The 22,913-nt window shown below is 43.9% G+C and overlaps 2 protein-coding genes across 4 annotated transcripts in view; one reads left to right on the forward strand and one right to left on the reverse strand.

Annotated features, from left to right (window-relative positions):
* xrcc4 (X-ray repair complementing defective repair in Chinese hamster cells 4) overlaps nucleotides 1–18,035 on the reverse strand; it is a 581,072-nt gene extending 563,037 nt beyond the window's left edge. Inside the window, exons 1-2 of one of the 3 annotated variants that reach the window (XM_038805362.1) lie at nucleotides 17,873–18,002; nucleotides 3,839–4,062 (exon numbers count right to left, since the gene is read on the reverse strand). In XM_038805362.1, the coding sequence (XP_038661290.1) occupies nucleotides 3,839–3,944 (106 nt within the window). In that variant the 5' untranslated portion in view covers nucleotides 3,945–4,062; nucleotides 17,873–18,002. Of the gene's footprint in view, nucleotides 1–3,838; nucleotides 4,063–4,151; nucleotides 4,227–17,872 lie in introns of those variants that run through there. The other 2 variants (XM_038805363.1, XM_038805365.1) reach the window with 2 other exon arrangements.
* Nucleotides 18,036–18,090: 55 nt separating this feature from the next.
* Nucleotides 18,091–22,913, forward strand: part of tmem167a (transmembrane protein 167A) — a 35,843-nt gene continuing 31,020 nt past the window's right edge. The window contains exons 1-2 of the mRNA XM_038805366.1: nucleotides 18,091–18,180; nucleotides 22,417–22,526. Of these exons, the coding sequence (XP_038661294.1) occupies nucleotides 18,178–18,180; nucleotides 22,417–22,526 (113 nt within the window). The 5' untranslated portion in view covers nucleotides 18,091–18,177. The remainder of the gene's footprint in view (nucleotides 18,181–22,416; nucleotides 22,527–22,913) is intronic.

Raw genomic sequence — 22,913 nt, forward strand, 5'->3', positions numbered from 1 at the left:
ATTTGGACTAGGTGGAGCGCTCTTTCAAGAAGCCAGTGCAGACCCGATGGGCCAAATGGCCACCTTCTGCGCCGTGAAGGATTGATGCAGAAGAGGGCTTGAAATATTATAGTATCTATTTCATCACAGAAATATTCTTTAGTATTTTGCTGAACAAGCTCTGATGAACGGAATCCACACGTGAATACTAGAACTTTTGAAACTTGTACAATCTGGCTTTATTTACTTTCCCACAAACTAGTTTTCCATAATTGTAATTACAGACTAAATTGCTTACAAAGATTTAGTTTGGTGTTAAATTTTGTTCTGCCAGGCATCATACAATGTACATGTTCTTTTATCAGTGAATTTATTCACTGTTTTATACTATTTATTTGCCAACCATTCAGCTGAGATAAAATGATGCTAAGCCTTAAAGCCACCTGATTTGCTTCAATTGGTGTGTGCTCCTCTATTTTTCAGAACTTCCTCTGTAACTGAGGCACAGCTGAGTGTCTTTGCTTAGGATTGGACACTTTCTTCCTGTCCAGCTTTGTAGAATGGGTGGCCTCCAACTTCCTTTGTAGACACAAACAAACTGCCCTTTTGTCACAGTCATTGAACTGTCTCATTTGTGAAAACAAGTCTAAACTATGCTGCGACAAACCAAGTCCATTCTCACACTACATCATTCAGTTTTTTCTTCCCTACCAGAAATTTCTAGTTTGGCTGCATTTCTGCCTTTCCATGGAAAACTATAAATCGAAGTCATGATTCAAACAGCAGAAACTCTGAAAAAAAATTCTCTTGTGAGTTCCTATTTCAACATAGCTAATCTCAAAGTGAATTTTGAAGTCAGAAACACAACAGTGGCATTGTTTGACTACTTCCACTGAGCTAATTTGAAACTTTTCTCTCCCATATCTGAAAGTAGTACATCGTCTCTTCCATCACAATATTTCGTAACATTGCTTCCAAATTCATGGCCAAAGAAATACTTTTTAAACTTTATAACAGTGCAATTTCAAAATCCACCGTTATTATTTTAACAGTTTTACCGCATGCACTCAATTCTGGTTAGTGATAGAATTTGAAACACAAGTTGCCAATTTGGTAATCACACCCAAGTTGATGCTCGCTCTTCAACTGGAGCTTTCGATATCAAGCTGTTCTTTTCCCCTGTATCCATTTACATTCTCCCTTTTCAAATACTTATTCAGATCCTTTTAAATCATGTTTTAACCTCTGCCTCAATGGTGTTGTAGTTATATCACGGCTGATAATCCAACGACCATGAATTTAAATTCAATCGTGGATTCAGTTTAAAAACAGGGAAGAAAAATAAAAGGAAGTATCAATAAAACTAACAGAGAAGCTGTCAGATCATCATAAAGACCCAACTGGTTCATTCATTCCCTTTGGAAACAAAACCTGCTGTTTTATCCTGTTTAGTTCATACGTGGCTGCACGTGACTGATAACAACACTGTGAAGTGTCCGAGCAAGCCACTCATTTTTCTTTTTATGTTAATTGTGGGATGTGAGAATCATTGGCGAGGTCAGTTTTTATTACCCATTCCTAATTGCCTATTTGAACTGCTGCATTCCATCTGATGTAGGTACACCCACACGACTGTAAATAAGGAGATTTTGGGGCAGCGCAGTGGTTAGTACTGCTGTCTCACATCGCCGAGGTCCCAGGTTCGATCCCGGCTCTGGGTCACCGTCAGTGTGGAGTTTGCACATTCTCCCCGTGTCTGCGTGGGTTTCACCCCCACAATCCAGAAATGTGCAGGTTAGGTGGATTGGCCACACTAAATTGCCCCTTAATTGGAAAAAAATAATTGGGTACACTAAAAAAAATTTTTAAGTGAGTTTCAGAATCTTGACCAAACAACAGTGAAGGAACAACGATATAATTATAGGTCTGAAGGGTGTATAGCTTGGAGGGGAACTTCCAGGAAGTGGTGTTCCCTTGTATCATCTGCTCTTGATCTTCCAGGTTGTAGAGGTTGTGGGTTTAGAAGATACTTTCAAAGGAAGCTTGGCAAGTTGCTGCAGTCCAGCTTATAGATCCTACAATCCTGATTTGTGCCTTGTAGATGGTGAATAGGCTTTGGAGAATCAGGAGGTGAGTTATTCACCACTGAACTTCCGAGCTCTGACCTGCTGAAAAACCAAAGCCATAACCATCAAATGTATTAAAGCACTACAAAGAAGAAAAAAACAAAACTAAAATAGGCCACTCATCTGCCAGTTAAGCATTGAACATGTAGAAGGCACACTCAGTCCAGTCAATTCTATAAAGTCCTCTTCAGTAACATATGGGGCAACTATCCAGCCAGACAAAGGATAGCAGGTGCATGGGAAAACCATCATTACCAAGTTCCTCTCCAAATTATTTCATTCAATACCACTGGGTTAAAATTCCAGAATGCAACATCTAACAGTGACACTACATGGATTAATCCCCCATAAAAGCAGCAATGGCATGGGAATATCACCTCCAAGTTAAAAACACCACCAACCAGAATTCCTTCATTATTGCTTTGTTAATGGCCTGGAATTTACTACCTAACACCAAGTTGTGAAACAATCAGCACAAAGATTGCAGCACTTCAAAGAGGAAACTCATCAACAAATGCTTACGAGCATCTAGGAATGAGATTTAAATGTGGCTTTGCTGGCATCACTCATATTCCAAGAAGAAACACAAAAGAGATCCCAGCACAGATTCCTGGTGCATTATAGTCCAATAATCTGAAAAAGATGTACTCAGCAGCCCACCCAACATTCTGTCTCTGAACATCTCTCCACTCTTGTAGGCTTATTCCAATGAATAACTATGTTGTAATTTTTACAAGTCTTGTATGTGACATTCTCAAAACCCTGAATGTTAAATTAACAACATACCTTTTATTCATAGTGATTGCTTCAAAACACTGAATTTGATTAATCTAGAACAACTTTTCTTTTATAAATTTATGCGGACTGTCCTGCCTTTCTAATCAGTTTAATCATTCCATATGTCAAGGACTATCCACAATTGAGATAACCCAAACTGGTCAATCATTCCTGGTTTATGCCTTTTATTCCACTCTCCAGTTATTTTGCTCAATTCTGGTAGCAATATTTGAGAAAATTATAATTAGTGCCTCCATTAAATTGTTCAACCTCGTGAATCAGTCACGTGGCTTTGTTACATTTAGTTCTTTCAGTCCAAAGTTTGTGGCCAACAGCAAAACAGTACCTGCCATTCATCTCACTGACAGCAGTCCGCAAAGATTTCACTAGCTTTTGGGTGGATATTTGCTGTGTCAGTGAGGCACCTCTACTTGGGATCTATGCCATCCATGAGCAAAGAAAGAAACAGCAACGGTCTTCTACTAATCAGACTGAAAAATCCTCACTAAGACATGCAGAGTCTAAACCAGTAATTGAAAAGCATGACATATAAATTAGATTAAAATTATGTCCGGGAAGCAAAATAAAGATCGAGAAATACAGATGGGACTTAGGGAGAGAGATAAAAGAGATAAAGTTTTAAAATCTCTAATGCTAATTTTTGTCTCCAGGGTGAAGACTCCACACTTGGAAAATTAATTTTTCAGGGCCAGAGAGGTTATTCAACCACAGTTATTAAACCATTAAACACTCACTTTCTCCTAACTTACTTCTAACTATCAGCTATTTTTAGTGCAGCAATAGTGAGACAAGGAACTGGAATGGAGACCAAAAATTGTACAAATTGTGGACTGTGAGGTTATGGTGTGGGTTGTTTTATATGTTACTTTTTTTGCACATATCTGGAAAAAAATACATTAAAAAAGAGGGGTGCAAATAAACAAATGTTTGCACACCTTTTGCTGACCTCTGCTGGGAAATGCATGCACTTTGCATTGTATCCACGTAAGAAAGATGGGCAACTGAATGAGCCCCATTGCAACTGTTGTATTTATCATTCATTCATGGATCCAAGCATCACTGCAAGGCCAGCATTTGTCTTCCTAATTACACTCCAGATGGTGGCTTTCTTGAACTACTGTGACCAAATGGTGTAGGCACACCTACAGTTCTTTTGTTCCTAGATCCAGATGAAATTCCAAAAAATACAATGTAAATTTATGTGGACAGTACCGAAGTAAAAATACACAACTCAAATAAATGACATACAGTACACGGAAGCGAGAAGATCCATCTATTCACTGATGGTTACAAGGTGCTCCTAACGGGTTTGGTGGCTTAGAAGTATCTTAGAAACTTGGAACACAACATATATTTATATCTGAAAGGTAACTGAAATTGATATTACAAAGCAGTAAGTCAAGGAGAAATCAGATGACATCATGAAATAAAAACTACTCTGCAGAAACCATTGTTGCTCTCCAAGACTATTACTTTCCTGTTTTAATAATTATATAGTGTCAATTGTATGTTTTTTCAATTTTGAGCTCATTTTGATGCCAACTGCAGCTGGCAGTTAGTGAAGACTGCCTGTGTTCTCAGCATCATTGATTCTGATGGTGAGAACAGTAAAGAATCAATGTTTGATCTTGGCATCAGTATTGGTAACTTATTAATAAATCATTTGCAGCTGAGTTACATTATGCATCGGAATACTGAATGCTTTTGCACTCTATTCCCAGGAGGAATTCCCACGATCTGCAAGGATATTCAGTGTGAAGACATTACAAAAATAATTTCCTGTAAGTGTCTATTCTATGGGAATTTTAGTATCATAAATTTACAAAAATTAGCAATTGAGATTTTCAAAAAATTAAGTGGGCCTGTCTTTCCCCACCAATTTTCTTTCTCCCCTTTTCAAGGTGCAAGCTCAAACTGAACTATAGCTCCCCAGGGACCTGCAAACTTGCCCAAATGAACCAGAGATTTCTTACAGCAGCATGACACTGATTTACTCATCCAACCCCAATATTTTCCAATGACTGTATACTAAGCATGGGTGGTAATCTTGCCTGATATTTCTTCCTAGCCCAAGAACTCTCAACTACTACCCTCTGAGCCAATGCAAACTGCTGTACTATTCTATGCATTGATATATCTATTAATAACTTTGACTTGAGTGTACAGGGTAATTTCAAAATTTGCAAAAGATGTGATGAATGTAAGAGATGGGTATATATTGTATTTTGTATCTGTTGCAGTAAGTGTTTTAAAACCTTGCGTTATGCATATTTGTTGCAGCAATATTATTAAAGAAACTAGGTTAAGGTCTCCAGACTGTGTCTCAGCTAAAGTTGTAATTAAGAAGTCTAAAAGGTGAGGCCATGATTGATTCTAACCATTTGTTTACATATAAAGGGCTAATGGGATATAGTTATGATTGCTGGAGATTCCCTGGAGAGAAGACATGGAGTTACATTTATTCCTAGCTAAACGAGTCGTGTGACATCTTAGTGGAATGCAGATGATGTAATTAATGGGATGGCACAGATCTGTCTACAATTTTACCATTGGTTTAGAGTGTGATAAGACCGGAGGATTTTAAATTCAACAGCAGTCTTGCAAATGCTGCTAGGTTGAGCAGAAGTGTACTACATCAGCTCTTTAAAGAATTCTCTCCAACGGTCAATACACAAATAAGCAAGTAATCTGTTTGTTAACTTTATTTAAATGTGGCATTAGAACTGTATTGGATTGCATAATTGGAGTTAGTCGCAGGTATAGATGGCGAGTTTTAAGTTTTTCCTTGTGTTTAAGAACTGTTTAACTGAAAGTTGCAAAGCTATTTTCTTTGCTCTTAATGTGGTTAATTCTGTATTTGAATTAAAGTTTGTATTGTCGTCAATGAGAAGCCCCAAAAAGGTAAGTCAAAAGTAGTTTATTTCCTGTTCACAGTTCGGAAATACAGCAACTAAGCAGCACTTTGACATGCGGTTGCACCGCCGGCTGTTGCGGGGTTGTGTCGGGGGTGTATCGAGGAGTTTAGTTTTTGCATCGATCATCTGGGGACACATCAGTGGCCATTCCCAAGCGAGACTATCGTCTGAAAACGTAGATGCCGGAGTCCCTATGTTGGATCCTGGATCCGCCACCTCACTGATCAGTGTCACCGCCCCGAGGAGGTTCATAGATCATAGATCATAGAACAGTACAGCACAGAACAGGCCCTTCGGCCCTCAATGTTGTGCCGAGCCATGATCACCCTACTCAAACCCACGTATCCACCCTATGCCCGTAACCCAACAACCCCCCCCCCCCCTTAACCTTACTTTTATTAGGACACTACGGGCAATTTAGCATGGCCAATCCACCTAACCCGCACATCTTTGGACTGTGGGAGGAAACCGGAGCACCCGGAGGAAACCCACGCACACACGGGGAGGACGTGCAGACTCCACACAGACAGTGACCCAGCCGGGAATCGAACCTGGGACCCTGGAGCTGTGAAGCATTGATGCTAACCACCATGCTACCCTGCTGCCCCAGGACCCCTTGATGCCCCAGGACCCCTTGTGACGGGCCGGTGGGGCTGTGAAATGGTTCTTCCGGTGGAGTTTGTTCTGATGCTGGTTCCCTGCTTCCTCATGCTTCCCCACCATCTGTTCTTGTTTTTTTATTGTGTGAGATCCCGGTCCAGTCTGTTTCATCCCAGTCCCTGGAATCCACCGGGCACCGTCTCCAAAGTTTTGGACGTATACCGCGTCTCCCGGCCGGAAACCCCCCACCCCCGGCGCCTGGTTCCGAAAGGGAGGCATCACAAGCAAGCAAAAGGAGCTTTGAGGAGCTGTTGTGTGTCAATAACCCTGATTATAACAGTCGCTGTGTCACCTTGGTGAAGGCTTCTTCTTACGGCACTCCCCATGCTCATTCCTGGTGTATTTTCAATAGCGCCTGCAATGGTGTGAGGAGAGTCACCAAGTTATGGATATATTTCCCGAGATAATTCACGGGTCCCAAGGGTTTATTTGAATGCTCGCACCTTTTCTTCTATGGATGCAAGCCGTCTTAGTCGACATGGTACCTTAAATACGTGACCGCTGTGAATATTAAATGTCACAAATTTTGTGGAAGCTGCGTCTAGCTCCAAATGGAGGTATGGGTGACTCATGTTGAGTTTAGAAAAAGTGTGTCCTCCAGCCAGCTTTGCGCCGGAGTCCTCTATTCTTGACATCAGGTATCTGTCCAAACAAGAGGCCTTGTTCACCTTGGCTTGTAATCCCCACAGGCAGATGGTTATATCTGGTTTCAGCAATGCGTAGGAAACTGGGCGGGTCCAGAAGAACTTTTGTTGGGCCTCAGATTTTACGTGGATCTTAGCCAGAGCACCTTTGATCTTACTCAGGCCTTCCTGGAAATCTTCCGGGTACTTTCCCAGGACTTTGTATAATCCCCCAGAGCACATCATAAAAATCCACTGCCAGTCCAAATGGAGCCTCTGCAGCCAATCACAACCAGCAGAGTTGGGCCGTAACCCCATATTATTATCAAGGATAGCCTTACGGACGGCTGTCTATAGACAACTGGGGCCATTGTTGTACCCGCGATGGCAAGTGATTCCTCCACGTACGTTGCCAACTTGCCTCGGTTTCCCTGTTCAAATGCTGGATTCCAATCCTGATCTTTTTGAATATCAGGGATATTGTAAGTCGGGATACCTGCTGGACGAAAGACTTGTATCTTTCGATACCAAGGAATGTGAACAGGGTGTTATTCAAGTCTAGTCATTTGCCTCTTGCACCAAAGTGTTCAGGCTCAGAGCCTCCCGTCAATTCCGTGATCTCCAATCCCAGGTGTTTATGTTTCAGCGTTTTTTCTTGCCATGCCTTCTCAAGGGACATGTTGTTGTCCTCGTAACGAACTATGACATCTACCATGGCTATTTTCTTGTCTTTCCTGAATATATCAGGTTTCCAGAGGGTTCCGTCTTTGGCCACGAGCCTTGGTTCTAGGTATGATGTCCAGCCGTACTTGGAAACATACATGCGTAGCTGGCCTAGGATCTTGTTCTGTCGTTTGATCCTAGCCATCTTAACAAACGGGCAGCCACCCGAAATATGTGCGAGCGTCTCTTGGGGTGCCTCGCACCTTCTGCACGCTTTCTGGTCTTAGTGACGTTAATTGTTAAGCCTGTATGAGTTCAAAAAGTCTGACGGTTCTTTCCCATCCCTGTGCGAGAGTCACTCAGAAGGGCTATGTCATCTGCGAAGGCCAAAGCAGGGCAGTTGACTTGATTCTCTCCCAGAGGCATGACGACCCCTGAGTTGGCCTCCTCCAGGGAGCATATCCGTGGATCCAAAGCTGTTAAATAGGATTGACACCCTTCTCTATCTTTATTTCAGAGGGCTTGATTTTGTTACCTTCGACCATGGTAGTGTTGCCAGTGTACAGGTCAGTGACCATCATTATGAAATCAGGTGGTGGTTGCATTCTCTATAATGCCTTCACAATGAGCTTGTGCCCAACCGAGTCGAACGCCTTGGCCAGATCGACAACTGTGAGGTCCTTCCTGTTATTTTTCGCTCCCTTTATGATGTTCTCAAGGATTGTAATGTTCTCATTGCACCCGGGAGTAGCTGCCAGGAAACTCTTCTGCCGAGGGTTCAACCAGACAGTCTCGCTGAGACGTTTCGCCATGATCTTGGTGAACAGGCGAAGCAACATAGGACCGATGATAATCGGGCGCCAGTTGTCAATATCTTTCAGGTGTTCTTGATCCTCACAGGATCCTTCGTAGGAATCAAGACCGTTGGACTTTTTTTGAGCGATTTTAACCAGAGGGAGAAGGGCCGAGGAATCCGTGTGTCATCCTCGTCATGTATGTCCTGGATGTCAGACAACGTCATGCCTTCCCGGCCGGGCGCGCTTTTCTCGTCCACGCCCTTGATCGCTTTTGTTACCTCTTCTTCCGCAATTGGTTTCATCGGCTTCCCCTTATCAGTACTGCCTTTGTAGGTGGCAAACTTGCTCCCATTCGCCTTATTATTGGGCTTGTCCTATAGCCCCTCAATGGGCAGAGGACATGCGGTTGTGGCTGGGGTGCCCATGATCTGTTTTGCCAGTTGGCGCCTATTGGTCTTGTTGAGCAGCTGGGTCGCTCTAAAACCGCTTTTCAGGTGGCCCATCTTTTGCGTGCACCGCTGTTAACGTTGCACTTCTCTTTCCTGTTCTTTCTTTCCTGACCTCTGCAAAGCCCTTTAGCTTTGGAGGATTTCTTCCCCCTCGTCAGCAGCAAATCTGTGATACTTTGCACCATCCCAATGCCCTCAGCCCGGCTATTGGGGTCGTTCCTCACGCTCAGTAACTGTTCAGCTTTCGTTTGCTGATCATCAACGTCCCTGAGTCTTGGGACGGCTGCCTGCTCTTAACACTCTCTCTGGGCGTGGGTTTGACGTGTTGGGGTTGCTCGTCTCCCCTTCGGGCTCGGATTCTGGGACATCTTCTGCAAGATTGTCCTCAGTTGCTGCTGGGGCTACCATCTGTGTTCTCTGCAGGATTCTGCGCTTGTCTGAGATCTGTTTCACAGACTTCGTTGTCAAGACAGTGGCTTTCTATTTATTGATGAACCGCTCTCTTTCAAACCTAACCACAAGTTGTCTCAAGAGGGCAACCTCCTCTGTGGACCACTTCTGATGTCGCCTCCCCGGCTTGGATAGGACTTTAGTGGATTCGAGCCTTTTCTCGTTCCGCAGAGCTGGGTGCTTGTGCCTTTCTTGCCCAAGTCCAATTTTGGTTGTGAACCGTTTCTCACATATGCTGCAACCAAAGGCACCGGCCGGAGCCGTTTCGCTTATTCCTTTGCACTTTGCAAAGTGGCAGGCGATAGCGTGGTATTCGCCCATTTTGCCGCATTTTGAGTATTTGGTCCTGATGTTCTTGAACTGATGGACTTTTGTCATATGACTGTTAAACAGTACCATGTTGGAGAGGACGGAATCGCACAGTCTGCAGTACAGCCCATTGGTGGGATAGTGGATCGTCACTTCTTTGACTGCTGTTCTGGTCATAGCTGGGTTCAATAACGACCTCTTCCATGAAGGTGGCCGCATCGGATGTTTCGTCGCACACAGTTTGTACGCCCAGATTTGTTTTAGTCACTGTTCCCGGGTTCCCTTTAGCGTATTGTTTACTATAGAAGGTCTGGGTTACCAGAGCTACTACTTCTGTTGGGTGGGTCGCCCGCTCAGGTTCTTCTATAGCAGTGTTTGTGTCATCAACTATTGGGGATACTGGGTACACCACGAGCCCGGTGGTGGCGGCCACCCTCAAGATATGGGGGCAGTGGAGGCGACACAGGGGTGAAATGGGAGGTCTGTTGGCGGCGCCAATAAGAGGGAACCATAGAGTCATCCCGGGGAACATCGACGGGGGATTTCAGAGCTGGTACAGGGTGGGCATACGGCAGCTGAAGGACCTGTTTATAGAGGGGAGGTTTGCGAGCCTGGGAGGGCTGGAGGAGAAGTTTGAGCTCCCCCCGGGAAACATGTTCAGATATTTACAAGTGAAGGCATTTGCTAGGCGGCAGGTGGAGGGGTTCCCCCTGCTCCCCAGTAAGGGGGCGAGTGATAGGGTGCTCTCGGGGGTCTGGGTCGGAGGGGGGAAGATATCAGACATCTACAAGATAATGCAGGAGGCGGAAGAAGCATCCGGGGAGGAGCTGAAAGCCAAGTGGGAAGGGGAGCTGGGAGAGCAGATAGAAGACGGGACGTGGGCGGATGCACTGGAGAAGGTCAATTCTTCCTCCTCGTGTGCGAGGCTGAGCCTCATTCAATTTAAGGTGCTGCATAGAGCTCACATGACGGGGACAAGGATGAGCCGGTTCTTTGGGGGTGAGGACAGGTGTGTCAGATGTCTGGGAAGCCCAGCGAACCATGTGCATATGTTCTGGGCATGTCCGGTGCTGGAATGGTTCTGGAAGGGGGTGGCAAGGACGGTGTCGAAGGTGGTGGGGTCCAGGGTCAAACCAGGATGGGGGCTTGCGATCTTTGGGGTCGGGGTAGAACCGGGGGTACAGGAGGCTAGGGAGGCCGGAATACTGGCCTTTGCGTCCCTAGTGGCTCGACGAAGGATATTAATTCAATGGAAGGACGCGAGGCCTCCAAGCGTTGAAACTTGGATTAACGATATGGCTAGCTATATTCAGCTAGAAAGGATCAAATTTGCCCTGAGAGGGTCGGTACAGGGATTCTCCAGGCGGTGGCAACCTTTCCTTGACTTTTTAGATCAGAGATAGGCGTTCGGGGTCGTGGCAGCAGCAACCCGGGGGGGGGGGGGGGGGGGGGCAGCAAGGGTCGTGGGGGGACATGCACGACTGTAACGCGGGCAAGTCTGCTCGCTGCTCATGTCTGAAACTGTAGGCTGCCTTGTTTGTTAAGTTGTTGCTTGGGGGGGGCGGGGGGGGGGGGGGGGGGGGGGGGAGGACTGGTGCGCGCGAGAGGGCGGGCGAGGGAGGGATATTTGCCTAGAGGGATTGTGTTGTAAATAATTTAAAAATTAGTAGGGGTAAATGTCTGTATGGAAAAACTCTTTCAATAAAAATTATTTTAAAAAAAACTATTGGGGATACTGGTCTTTCTGGTCTGGCACCCAGATCCAGCTCCCAATTGGGAAGGAGGTATTGTCTGATTCCTCTTCTGTCTGGGTTGAGATGGACGCTGTTACTAGCCCGGCAGGTTGGCTAGAACATAAGAACTAGGAGCAGGAGTAGGCCATCTGGCCCCTCGAGCCTGCTCCGCCATTCAATTAGATCATGGCTGATCTTTTGTGGACTCAGCTCCACTTTCCGGCCCGAACACCATAACCCTTAATCCCTTTATTCTTCAAAAAACTATCTATCTTTACCTTAAAAACATGTAATGAAGAAGCCTCAACTGCTTCACTGGGCAAGGAATTCCATAGATTCACAACCCTTTGGGTGAAGAAGTTCCTCCTAAACTCAGTCCTAAATCTACTTCCCCTTATTTTGAGGCTACGTCCCCTAGTTCTGCTGTCACCCGCCAGTGGAAACAACCTGCCCGCATCTATCCTATCTATTCCCTTCATAATTTTAAATGTTTCTATAAGATCCCCCCTCATCCTTCGAAATTCCAATGAGTACAGTCCCAGTCTACTCAACCTCTCCTCATAATCCAACCCCTTCAGCTCTGGGATTAACCTAGTGAATCTCCTCTGCACACCCTCCAGCGCCAGTACGTCCTTTCATGTGCAGCATCAGCATTTTTCACAGAGCGCTACTGCTGACGCTTCTGCGGGGCATTTTGTCTTCCGGGACGCAGCCCATCCGGTCTCAACTATCATTGATAGCATTTCCACAAAAAATGTTTTCACAGGCAATATCACAAGATATCAGATCCACTCAGATCACAGCCATTTAGTGCTTTTTCTTGACGTTTAGTCCCTCAATAGTCTGTTCCTACTATTGAGTTTACCAGCGAGGCTGTCGTGGAGGCACGCCTTTCCACGTGGTGACAAAAACACGTGAAAACACCACAAGGGTAACTATCCAGAATTGACGCTCTCGGGAGACCCGTCTCAGAGAGTCATAGTTACTCCCGCCGTTTACCCGCGCTTCATTGAATTTCTTCACTTTTGGTATTCAGAGCACTGGGCAGAAATTACATCACGTCAACACCCGCCAGCGGCCTTCGCGATGCTTTGTTTTAATTAAACAGTCGGATGCCCTTGACAATGACATGATTTAGCACTGAAGGCACGGACATATTTTTATGGTGACTAATTACATAAAATGCATTTATTTATTTTATAATGCATGTGGTGTTAAAACTGGTGTTTAATCCACAACTGAATCATCATTTGAGACAGTTTTTAAAAAAAAATAGAAAATAGGCATGAATATTTCAAAAGTTTGAAAATGCTATCAGCATTGTATAAACTTTTAATGTAAACATTTGTTCAAATTTGTTTATAAACTACATTTCCATCAATTTCAATCTGTTTCACTGGAACCACTGAACACTCTGTCAGTTTCAACTGAAAACTCTGCTCCCTTCACCCCACCACCCATAAATTTGTATGATAAATCAGAAACTGGTCCGGTTTAAGTCTGTACTGTCAGGGATATGTCTAAACTATTAACAGCTCGCTCTCTATTTATCACAAAGGATTATCTAAAGGCAAGAGTAGATTTATAGGCATAACATGTTTAACGTTCTGGTAAATGTTTATTTTTCAATCTTTTCCTAACACAAAGGCCTTTTCGCCTTCTGATATACATCAGAAATTTTGCCATGGTATAAATAATTATTTATTTCCACAGAATCACCACAGAAATAAAAAGTAATGAAAATCTCAGATGAGCGGATATTCATTTCTTAATACAAGGAATCACGGCACAAATGCTACAAAACTAGATCTTTCGATGACACAGTCAGTTAGCAAATTTTCCTCAACACTAAGATTCTTTGCAATCTCCCTCCCAAACAACCCGGAGTGAAACTGTAATTCTCCACCCCAGAGAGCTGAAAATGTTCAGTCATTACTTATACTCAAGACAAAGAGCGGTAGATTGCATGCATCAAGTGTTTAAGATCTGGAATACACAACTCTGAGGCAGATTCAATCAACGACTCCAAAAAGAGAACTGGACAATTATCTGAACAGACAGAAAATGCAGGGCCGTGGGAAAAAGACAGGGGAGTAGGACTAGCTGAGTTGCTCGTGCAGAGCACTTTGGATACTAAGAGAATCAAGGGATATAAATCATAGAATTTACAGTGCAGAAGGAGGTCATTTGGCCCATCGAGTCTGCACCGGCCCTTGGAAAGAGCACCCTACTTAAGCCTACGCCTCAACCATATCCCCGTAATCCCACCTAACCTTTTTGGACACCAAGGGCAATTTAGCATAGCCAATCCACCTAACCTGCACTTGGACTGTGGGAGGAAACTGCAGCACCTAAAGGAAACCCACAAGGACACGGGAAGAATATGCAGACTCCGCACTGGCAGTGACCCCGAGCGGTGAAGCAACTGTGCAAACCACTGAGGATACTATATAAATGAAGGAGTTTGATACTGGATTTCAGTATCAATCTGCAGATAACATAGTATTGTGTGATGGGGCAGATTTAGGCTAGGGAGGCACAATAATACAGGGTGAAGGTCTAATACAGGTATTAAATTCTGCTCCATCCCGCTCTAGGCTGAGCCATGAGAGGAGGTTGCAGTGATTTCATCTGCAGCGGAGATATGGGAAGGCTGCTGGGAGGCTGAGTTAAAGGAGACCATCAGTTTGATTGGTGAAGTCGGTTTGAAGTGCCAAATGGCTTCCTCCTGCTCCTATTTATGTTCTTAAATTAATTTGGACAAGGTCATAAAGTGGCTGTGAATCTAGTACCCTATCTAAGCAGCTCAAAGAGTAACGGGTGGCCACAACGTTCCAAATAGAGCACAGGCCTCAGTTATATCATAACATTCTTCATAAAGAATTACATCCAGGGTGTCACATTCAATACAACTCTGCGGATAGGTACTTAACAATTTATCTGTCCACCAGCCATGTGGAGAAATGTACTCGATGAAGCGCAAGCATTTTTAGTCAAAACTGTGGATTATTTCAAACTCATGGGAATCAGAAGGCATAACAGGGTGGCAGCAGGTTCCTGTGAGTAAGATTCAAACATTTTAACCTGATTTAAAAAATTTTTTTTTTTTTTTTAAGAGTACCCAATTCAATTTTTTTCCAATTAAGGGCCAATTTAATGTGGCCAATCCACCTAACCTGCACATCTTTGGGTTGTGGGGGCGAAACCCAGGCAAACATGAGAGAATGTGCAAACCACACGGACAGTGACCCAGAGCCGGGATCGAACCTGGGACCTCGGCACCGTGAGACGGCAGGGCTAACCCACTGTGCCATCGTACGGGATTTAATGTTGAATCAAATTGAGAAAAATCAACCAAATTAATGCTAAAGAGAAATAAAAAGAGAATCGCGCTAAAAGGAAACGCCTGCCACCATAGCAATAAACACACAGCTGCAGTCCATATTGAATTGGGAAGCTGGTGATGTTGTCGCGCCATTTGAGAAGTTTAAACAAAAGTACAGATTACCACTGAATAGTTTTCTAAAGGACACTGGTGAAGAAGGGGCGACATGGTAGCACAGTGGTTCGCACTGCTGCCTCACAGCTCCAGGGACCGGGTTCAATTCCCACCTCGGGTGGCTGTCTGTGTGGAGTTTGCACGTTCTCCCCGTGTCTGCGTGGGTTTCCTCTGTGCGCTCTAGTTTCCTCCCACAGTCCAAAGATGTGCAGGTTAGGTGGATTGGCCATGAATAATTGCCCCTTAGTGTCGAAAATGTTAGGTGGAGTTACTGGGTTACGGGACAAAAGCAAATTACTGCGGATGCTGGAATCTGAAACCAAAAGAGAAAATGTTGGAAAATCTCAGCATCTGTAAGGAGAGAAAGGAGCTAATGTTTTGAGTCTAGATGACCCTTTGCCAAAGCTAAAAGTGGGACATATTAATACTTTGGAGTGAGGGAATTAAAGATGAGTCATAGCCACAGAAACCAAGGGAAAAGAGCACTCTTTTCCCTTGGTTTCTCTGGCTCATCTTTCATTCCCTCACCATACAGTATAGCTATCTCTCCTTATAGATGCTGCCAGACCTGCTGAGATTTTCCAGCATTTCCTCTTTTGGTTACTGGGTTACAGGGATAGGGTGGAGGCGTGGGCTTAAGTAGGGTGCTCTTTCCAAGAGCCGGTGCAGACCCGATGGGCTGACTGGCACTGCAAATTCTATGATTCTATAAGAGGAAAGGGTCAGCTACATCCTTTTGTGGGCAGGACAGATAGTGTTAAATTTCATAGCTAGTGGCAGCACGGTGGCGCAGTGGGTTAGCCCTGTGGCCTCACGGCGCCAAGGTCCCAGGGTCGATCCTGCTCTGGGTCACTGTCCATGTAGAGTTTGCACATTCTCCCCATGTTTGCGCCCCCACAACACAAAGATGTGCAAGGTAGGTGGCTTGAACACGCTAAATTGACCCTTAATTGGAAAAAATGAATTGGGTACTCTAAATTTTTTTTTTTTAAATGTCGTAGCTGGGAGATGAGGATCGCAGTAATAATGCAGACAAAATTCAGCACGCCTCTCCAGTCAAAGTCAAATTATCCGATCCTGAGATTCAAAGCCGAAGGCAGAAACTAGGTGAGTCTATGACAATTTCATAATAAGTTGAAAAATGCAGCAATAAAATGTAAATTCAAGGAAGTGGGTGAAAGGCTGATAGATCAGCTCATTTGGAACTCTGCACACCCTGAAGTACAAAACAATTTGTTTGGAAAGGACAAGCTCACAATGTCACAGACTGTGGATACTTTCAGAGCACATGAAGCCACGAGTACAGATGAAGGCACTGACTACCCAAACAGATAATCTCTGGCAGCAAGTTTGATGCAGTGAAACAACAAAAGCATTCACATCAGGCAGAGAGAAAGATGTGCAAGAGCTGTGAGCAACCAAGCTCACAAGTCAGAAGGAAATGTCCCACTATGGATCAAACTACCAAACTTGTGGAAAGCACAACGACTGGAAAAAGATGTGACATGCAAAGTAGGAAGATGGTAGATGAGTTATCGAGACAGAGCAACAGGGAGAATGGGAAGAAAAAGAAACCAAAACATCCATACCCTTATCACAGATTATCATAGAATTTACAGTGCAGAAGGAGGCCATTCGGCCCATCGAGTCTGCACCGGCTCTTGGAAAGAGCACCCAACCCAAGGTCAACACCTCCACCCTTTCCCCATAACCCCACCCAACACTAAGGGCAATTTATCATGGCACATCTTTGGACTGTGGAGGAAACCGGAGCACCCGGAGGAAACCCACGCACACACAGGGAGGATGTGCAGACTCCGCACAAACAGTGACCCAAGCCGGAATCGAACCTGGGATCCTGGAGCTGTGAAGCAATTGTGCTATCCACAATGCTACCATGCTGCCCCGGAACAAGATGATCTGTTTGAGAACATAATTGACACTGGAATGGATGCTGAAATGGCCGTTACCAGAGAGAAATAATTTACACAATGATTCAGATCAGGAAGAGTGTGAGAAATAACTCACAACCATGAATCTGACTCTCAAGTACAAGAGCACAGACCAAATTCATTCTGTTGGGAATTTACCAGAAGATCTTACATGAAAATTTGATAGAGAATGGTTACCTAAGGAAATTCTTTCTGAAACCGAGTAACGTTTCACAGGGGGGAAACAGAGATTAGACAGTTAGGAACAACATAAATCAGGAAGAAGCAGAAGGGAAAAAACGTTAACTGTATGCTCCACGTCATTGAAAGATGGTCCTGCTATCCTGGGATGCAGCAGCTGCAAAGAGCTACAGCTCATCTCAGCAAAACCATGAGGTGAAAGAGGCAGCACAGAGGGATTAGGTAGTACACCCATTGAAAATATGTTTTCCTATAAAACATTGGTACTGTTGGAAATGAGGACAAAAGATCACCAGGATAAACCATTGCTTTCACTGTCCTCCATAGCACAACATTTGAAAACCATTGATGTAACCAATGCTGCTTTCACAATTTTAAGCAGCTTACTAAAGTTTGTAAAGTATAGGTGATTATAGGCCAAAATGTACATCTCCCAACCCCTCAAATATGTGCAAAGAATATCTTTCAAAGAGCTAACACTGATGGTCCAAATGATCTCCTCCTATGCTGTGTTTATGAATGATGTAGGGTTTAGTGGTGTCTGCTGGAAAGCAGTGTGGGTACCAAATTGCAAACATTTTGTTGTCACCCTCCATGTGTTGAAGGGGGTTTACACACTCCCACTTTGAAAGTATGTGAAGTTGGGCATTAGACCGTCCAAGATCAAAAAGTTCTGACCCCTGTCAAATAAATTTCATGACTACAAACTGGCAGAGCCATTTAACCCATTGACTTGTACCTTTTACACCCACACTGACCAGCCGCACCGAACTGCATTAAATTTAAATGGTGACGCTCCTTTACGGCCAGCTTCACAGGAACATCAGAAACTTCCTCGGGTCCGACCAATCACTGCGCCTCACGGTAACTGCGCCACATGTGATGACGTTTCACACAAACTTGCGCTCCAGCCTGACACCGCCCCGTGTGGAAACTGCGTGAAACGTCATCGGAACTGCACGGGACCGAGAGGGGGAAACCAAGGCCCAGGAGACGTCACTTCCAGTTCCGGCGGAAGTGTGATGTGGCTATGAAGTGTACAGGATGGTGAGTGAGGGTTTGTCTGTTTTTTGTTGTGGTGTTGCAGGCAGGCCGATTAGTTACTGAGATTTGTCAGTTTGCACGAGGATGTTAGTGCTCAGTGGGTCTCTGCTTGCAGCCCGTTAGCCTGCTGGTTGTTTGCAGTGAGTGATGTAAGAGTGGAAGATAGCAGTGTATGAGATCAGGGCCTCCAGGGAACAAACTCTCATCTGTTTTTTCCGCCTTTAATGGACGTGATCGAAACTAATAATCGATGACAATCAATAGAAGTAACGCAGATGTTTAGTTCCAAACAAACGACTGATGATTAACAGCAAGATATCCCCAGAATCAGATTAAGCGATCTAAATTCCACATTGTGGTGGTCACTCTTACCTTAAGTACTGGGACAAAATATACTTTGGATCAGAGAATGTTGAATAGCTTAATAAATTAATTATCTGCTATTGGGAAGATAAAGCAGTGATAAGTTGTCTGAACAGAACAGTTGCAATACAAGAGGGGGGGTCATTCAGCCTCTTGTGATCATGTCAGCTCTGAAAGAGAAGACCTGTTTGTCCCAGTGCCCTTTCCCTGTAGCCTTGCAATTTTCTCACTTTTAAGTAGCTCCCTTTGAAAGCCATGTTTTAATCTGCCTCTGCAAGACACAAACAGTTTTTGTGTTGCATTTGGTTATTTTACCAGGGTAGACAATTCTGGCATGTCACTCCAGCTGCTGATCCTGTCGTGAACTGGGTGTTGTGGGATCCGCGAATACGCAGTGGCACTGGCACCAACACGTGCATGTGCAGTGGCTCCCTTCAACGCGCTGACGCAGGGTTACAGGGGCCAGTGCGGAAGAAAGGAGGCCCCCAGCCAGAGAGACTGGTGGGCCCTGATTGCGGGGCCAGGCCACATCGCAGGCTCTCTTCCACCCCCCACCCCCACATGCTGCCCCCCAACTCTTCCATGGCAACTTCCTGTCGGCTGAGAGCAGGTATGGACAGTGCTGATGGGACTCTGGGTTTTTTACGACTGCTGCTCGGCCCATCCCAGGCCAAGAATCGGCGGGGCGGCTGTGTAGAGCGGCCCCCGACCGGCACCGTGCCGACCACCATGCTGGCGCCAATGGTGCCGATTCTCCGCTCTGGAGAATCCCATGCCGGCATCGGGTCGGAGTGGCGCGATTTGCGCTGGTTGCGGGGATTCTCTGGCCCGGTGTCAGGCTGAGAGAATCCCGCCCCTTATATTGATTAATTTTGTTGACCTTTCAGTCAAAATGAACTGTCTCTCACTCCCTCACACAACTTCTTCGCTTTTGTATTAAAATCTGTAAATAAAATCTGGGATTCCATATGCCTTTTAACCACTTTCTCAATCTGCCCTGCCACTTCAATGATCTGTGCACATATAGACCAGGTTCCTCTATTTCTGCACCTCCTCTTTTAGAATTGTTTCCTTTATTTTCTATTTCTTTTCTTCTGCTTCCCACCAAAATATATCACTTTACACTTATTTGCATTTGCCATGTATCTGTGCCGTCTGCAAGTTTCAGTGCAGTAACTCACCAAGGCCCTTTGACAACACTTTCAAAACCACCTAGATGGTCAAGGGCAGCTGATACATGAGAACACCACCATCTGCAAATTCCCATCCAAGAAGCACACCCTCTTGGAACTATAATACTGTTCCATTGTCACTGGGTCAAAATCCTGGAGCTCCCTAACAGGACTGTGGGTGTACCTACACCACATGGGCATCAACGGTTCAAGAAGGCGACTCGCTGCCACCTTTTCTGAGGCAATTAAGGATGGCAATAATGCTGGCCGAGCCAGCATCCCCACATTGTGTAAAATAACAAAATAATTACTTGAGATACTCTGGTAATATGTCACAATTTATGAAAATGGTGAAATTAAAATATTTAATCCTCATTTCTGTATGGCATGTCTGTTTTGAACTCACAGTTTTTTTCTTTTACTTTGCCCAGTTGTGATATTAACGAAACAGTGAACACCTAAACTACAATCCGGGTAGCATAACTGATTGCCCCTGCATCCCACAAACATACAAAATAAAGCTTAGCTGAACATCTCTAAATATAAGCCTGTGGCACATAAAAACAAATATTTGCTTTTAAAATGCAATGATACAGCAGCTTTTGTAGCTTCAGCTTCAGATTTGTCCAACATGCAATTAGATCCTGGCTGATCGGCACCTCAACTTCAAACCCCTTGGTGCCCTTAGTTTGCCTCGCAGTTGAACTATGTGTTACTTGTGTCCTCTATCTCTCGCTTTTTTTCCATTATTTTGTTGCATACTCAAACTCAAATTGGGCCTCTGAATGATTGGCATCTCCCGAACATGGAACGTGAATCTGAGCATCTTCGCTCTATAAATGAGGACAAACAGTTGTTGGCTTTTGAAAGTGTCCCTATGAAAAGCAACAATTGTTCTGTATAAAGATCAGTTCTTTGACTTGAAGAACTCCTTGGAATATTGGGGTGGCAAGAAAAGCCAGCATTTATTGTTCAACCTTTGTTACCCGTGAGAAGATTATAGAGAGACACCTTCCTGAACTGCTGTAGTCTATGTGCTGAGGCTACTCCAGCAATACTGTTAGGTGGGTAGTTCCAGGATTTTAACCCAGTAATATTGAAGGAATGGCAGTATATGTTCCAAGACAGAAAGTTATGTGACTTGGAAAGACCTCTTTGCCTTTCTATATGGCGGAAGTCATGGATTTAGAAGGTGCTACCAAAGAAACCGTAGTGAGTTGCTGCAGTGCATCCTAGAGGGAATATACACTGCAGCAATCATGTGTCAGGGATGGAGGGAGTGGATGTTTGTGGTGGTGTGCTGCCATGGATGGAGCATCTTGAGTGTTGCTGCAGCTATCCAGGCAAGTTGAGAGTATTCCATCACACTCCTGGCTTGTGCTATGTAGATGTTTTGGTGAGTTTGTCAGCGAGTCATTCACTGCATATTACCTGGCCTCGGATCTACTTTGTAGTATTTGTGGCTTGTGCAGTTGATTTTTCTGGTCATTGACCTCAGAACATTGATAGGGGGTTCAGCAATGGTAATGTCATGGGAAGGTGGTTGGGTGCTTTTTTGTTGGAGATGGTCATTGCCTGACATTGCTCAAATGTTAGTTCCCACTTATCCACCCAAGCCACAGAAGTCACACCCAACTAACATGTTCACCTGAAGTTTTCAATTTAACCTACAAAATATGATGGCCAGTAACACTGTCAGGACATGTACGTTCTGAGCCACAGCAGTAATTGGGACAACATCCAAAGAATATGTGGAGTATAAATCTATGTTCATATTATTTTAAAAGTTAAATTTAGAGTACCCAATTCTTTTTTTTTCCAATTAAGGGGCAATTTGTGCGGCCAATCCACCTAACCTGCACGTCTTTTGGGTTGTGGGGGTGAAACCCACGCAAACATGGGAGAATGTGCAAACTCCACATGAACAGTGACCTGGGGCCAGGATCGAACCCAGGTCCATAGTGCTAACCACATCGCCACCGTGCCACCCATCAATTCATATTTAATGTTCTTCTGGACAAGGGGTACTGGTTCTGAACCTAAATGTGCACAATACATGGGGAATCGACACGTAGTACATTGCTTCATAATTTCTAAAATACAGTCAAGTGTCTATCCTATGAATATTGTACATTCCCATCATTTCCTCTCACACGATGACACAATGCCATTTTTATATTTCAATGTCAGTGGAGTTCAAAAATACTACTTTTGTGGAAGAGAGTGCTGTCTAGCAATAAAACCTTCATTTGCTCAATACCAATTCACTGAGAATACATTTTTGAATAAAATTTGGTGTATCAATTCTTTTTAATACATCCTAATTACATCTGAAAGTATAGTTGTGTTTTCAAACTGACAGCATTTTTGGGAAAGCAACTCATTTTTACATTTTTTTAAAAACTGACATGTAGTCTGAATATAGGGCAGTTAATGGCTTTAAACCAGATCCTAGAATATGATGCAGTTCAAGGGAAACAAATTGCATTGCTTTTGTCATTTGTTTTACAACCATATGCTTTTGCACCCTCCATGAGTATATAATCTACTGTAATACATACAATTTTATCCAAGATGTATTAAATTCCAGTGTATCTATTCCATTTAACTTAATTGCATTGTTGCCTTTTAACCATCTGAATTTGCAGTAATCAATGTTTTAACAAACTACAAATAAAATTCACTAATTCTTTTTCCCCCACAGTCGGCAATTTTCAACTTTCAGAGTCTACTGACTGTGATACTACTCCTGATTTGTACTTGTGCTTACATCAGGGCCTTAGCTCCCAGTGTTCTGGACAAGAATAAGACTGGGTAAGTACACTATATTTTGTTTGTTTGGTAGATTGTTGAAATGAAAAGTCCTTTTGAATGTTTTTTTCAGCAATTAAAGTAGAACCAAATGCAGCAGGCTGTACATGAGAAGCATGTTTAATACTGGGGGTTTGTCATCTCTATTGACTTAAGAAATTTTCAGCCTTTGGATGTTAACTTGATGGCTTGTTCCTAACAAGTTTATCCCAATATTCGCATTTGTGCTGTGATTCCTGGAAGTGCACAAGTCTGTTCAATGGCTAGGAGAAACTCTAAAAGTAATAAATCAGCAAGAATTCAATTCGAGCTGTTTTCATTCATCATATGTTAAAGCTTTATTGCAAATCTTTCTGAATAACAAACTTTGCGTAAAGTGAATTATGGTAC

This window comes from Scyliorhinus canicula, chromosome 8 (genome assembly GCF_902713615.1).
Source record: "Scyliorhinus canicula chromosome 8, sScyCan1.1, whole genome shotgun sequence".
NCBI classification, from domain to species: Eukaryota; Metazoa; Chordata; class Chondrichthyes; order Carcharhiniformes; family Scyliorhinidae; genus Scyliorhinus; species Scyliorhinus canicula.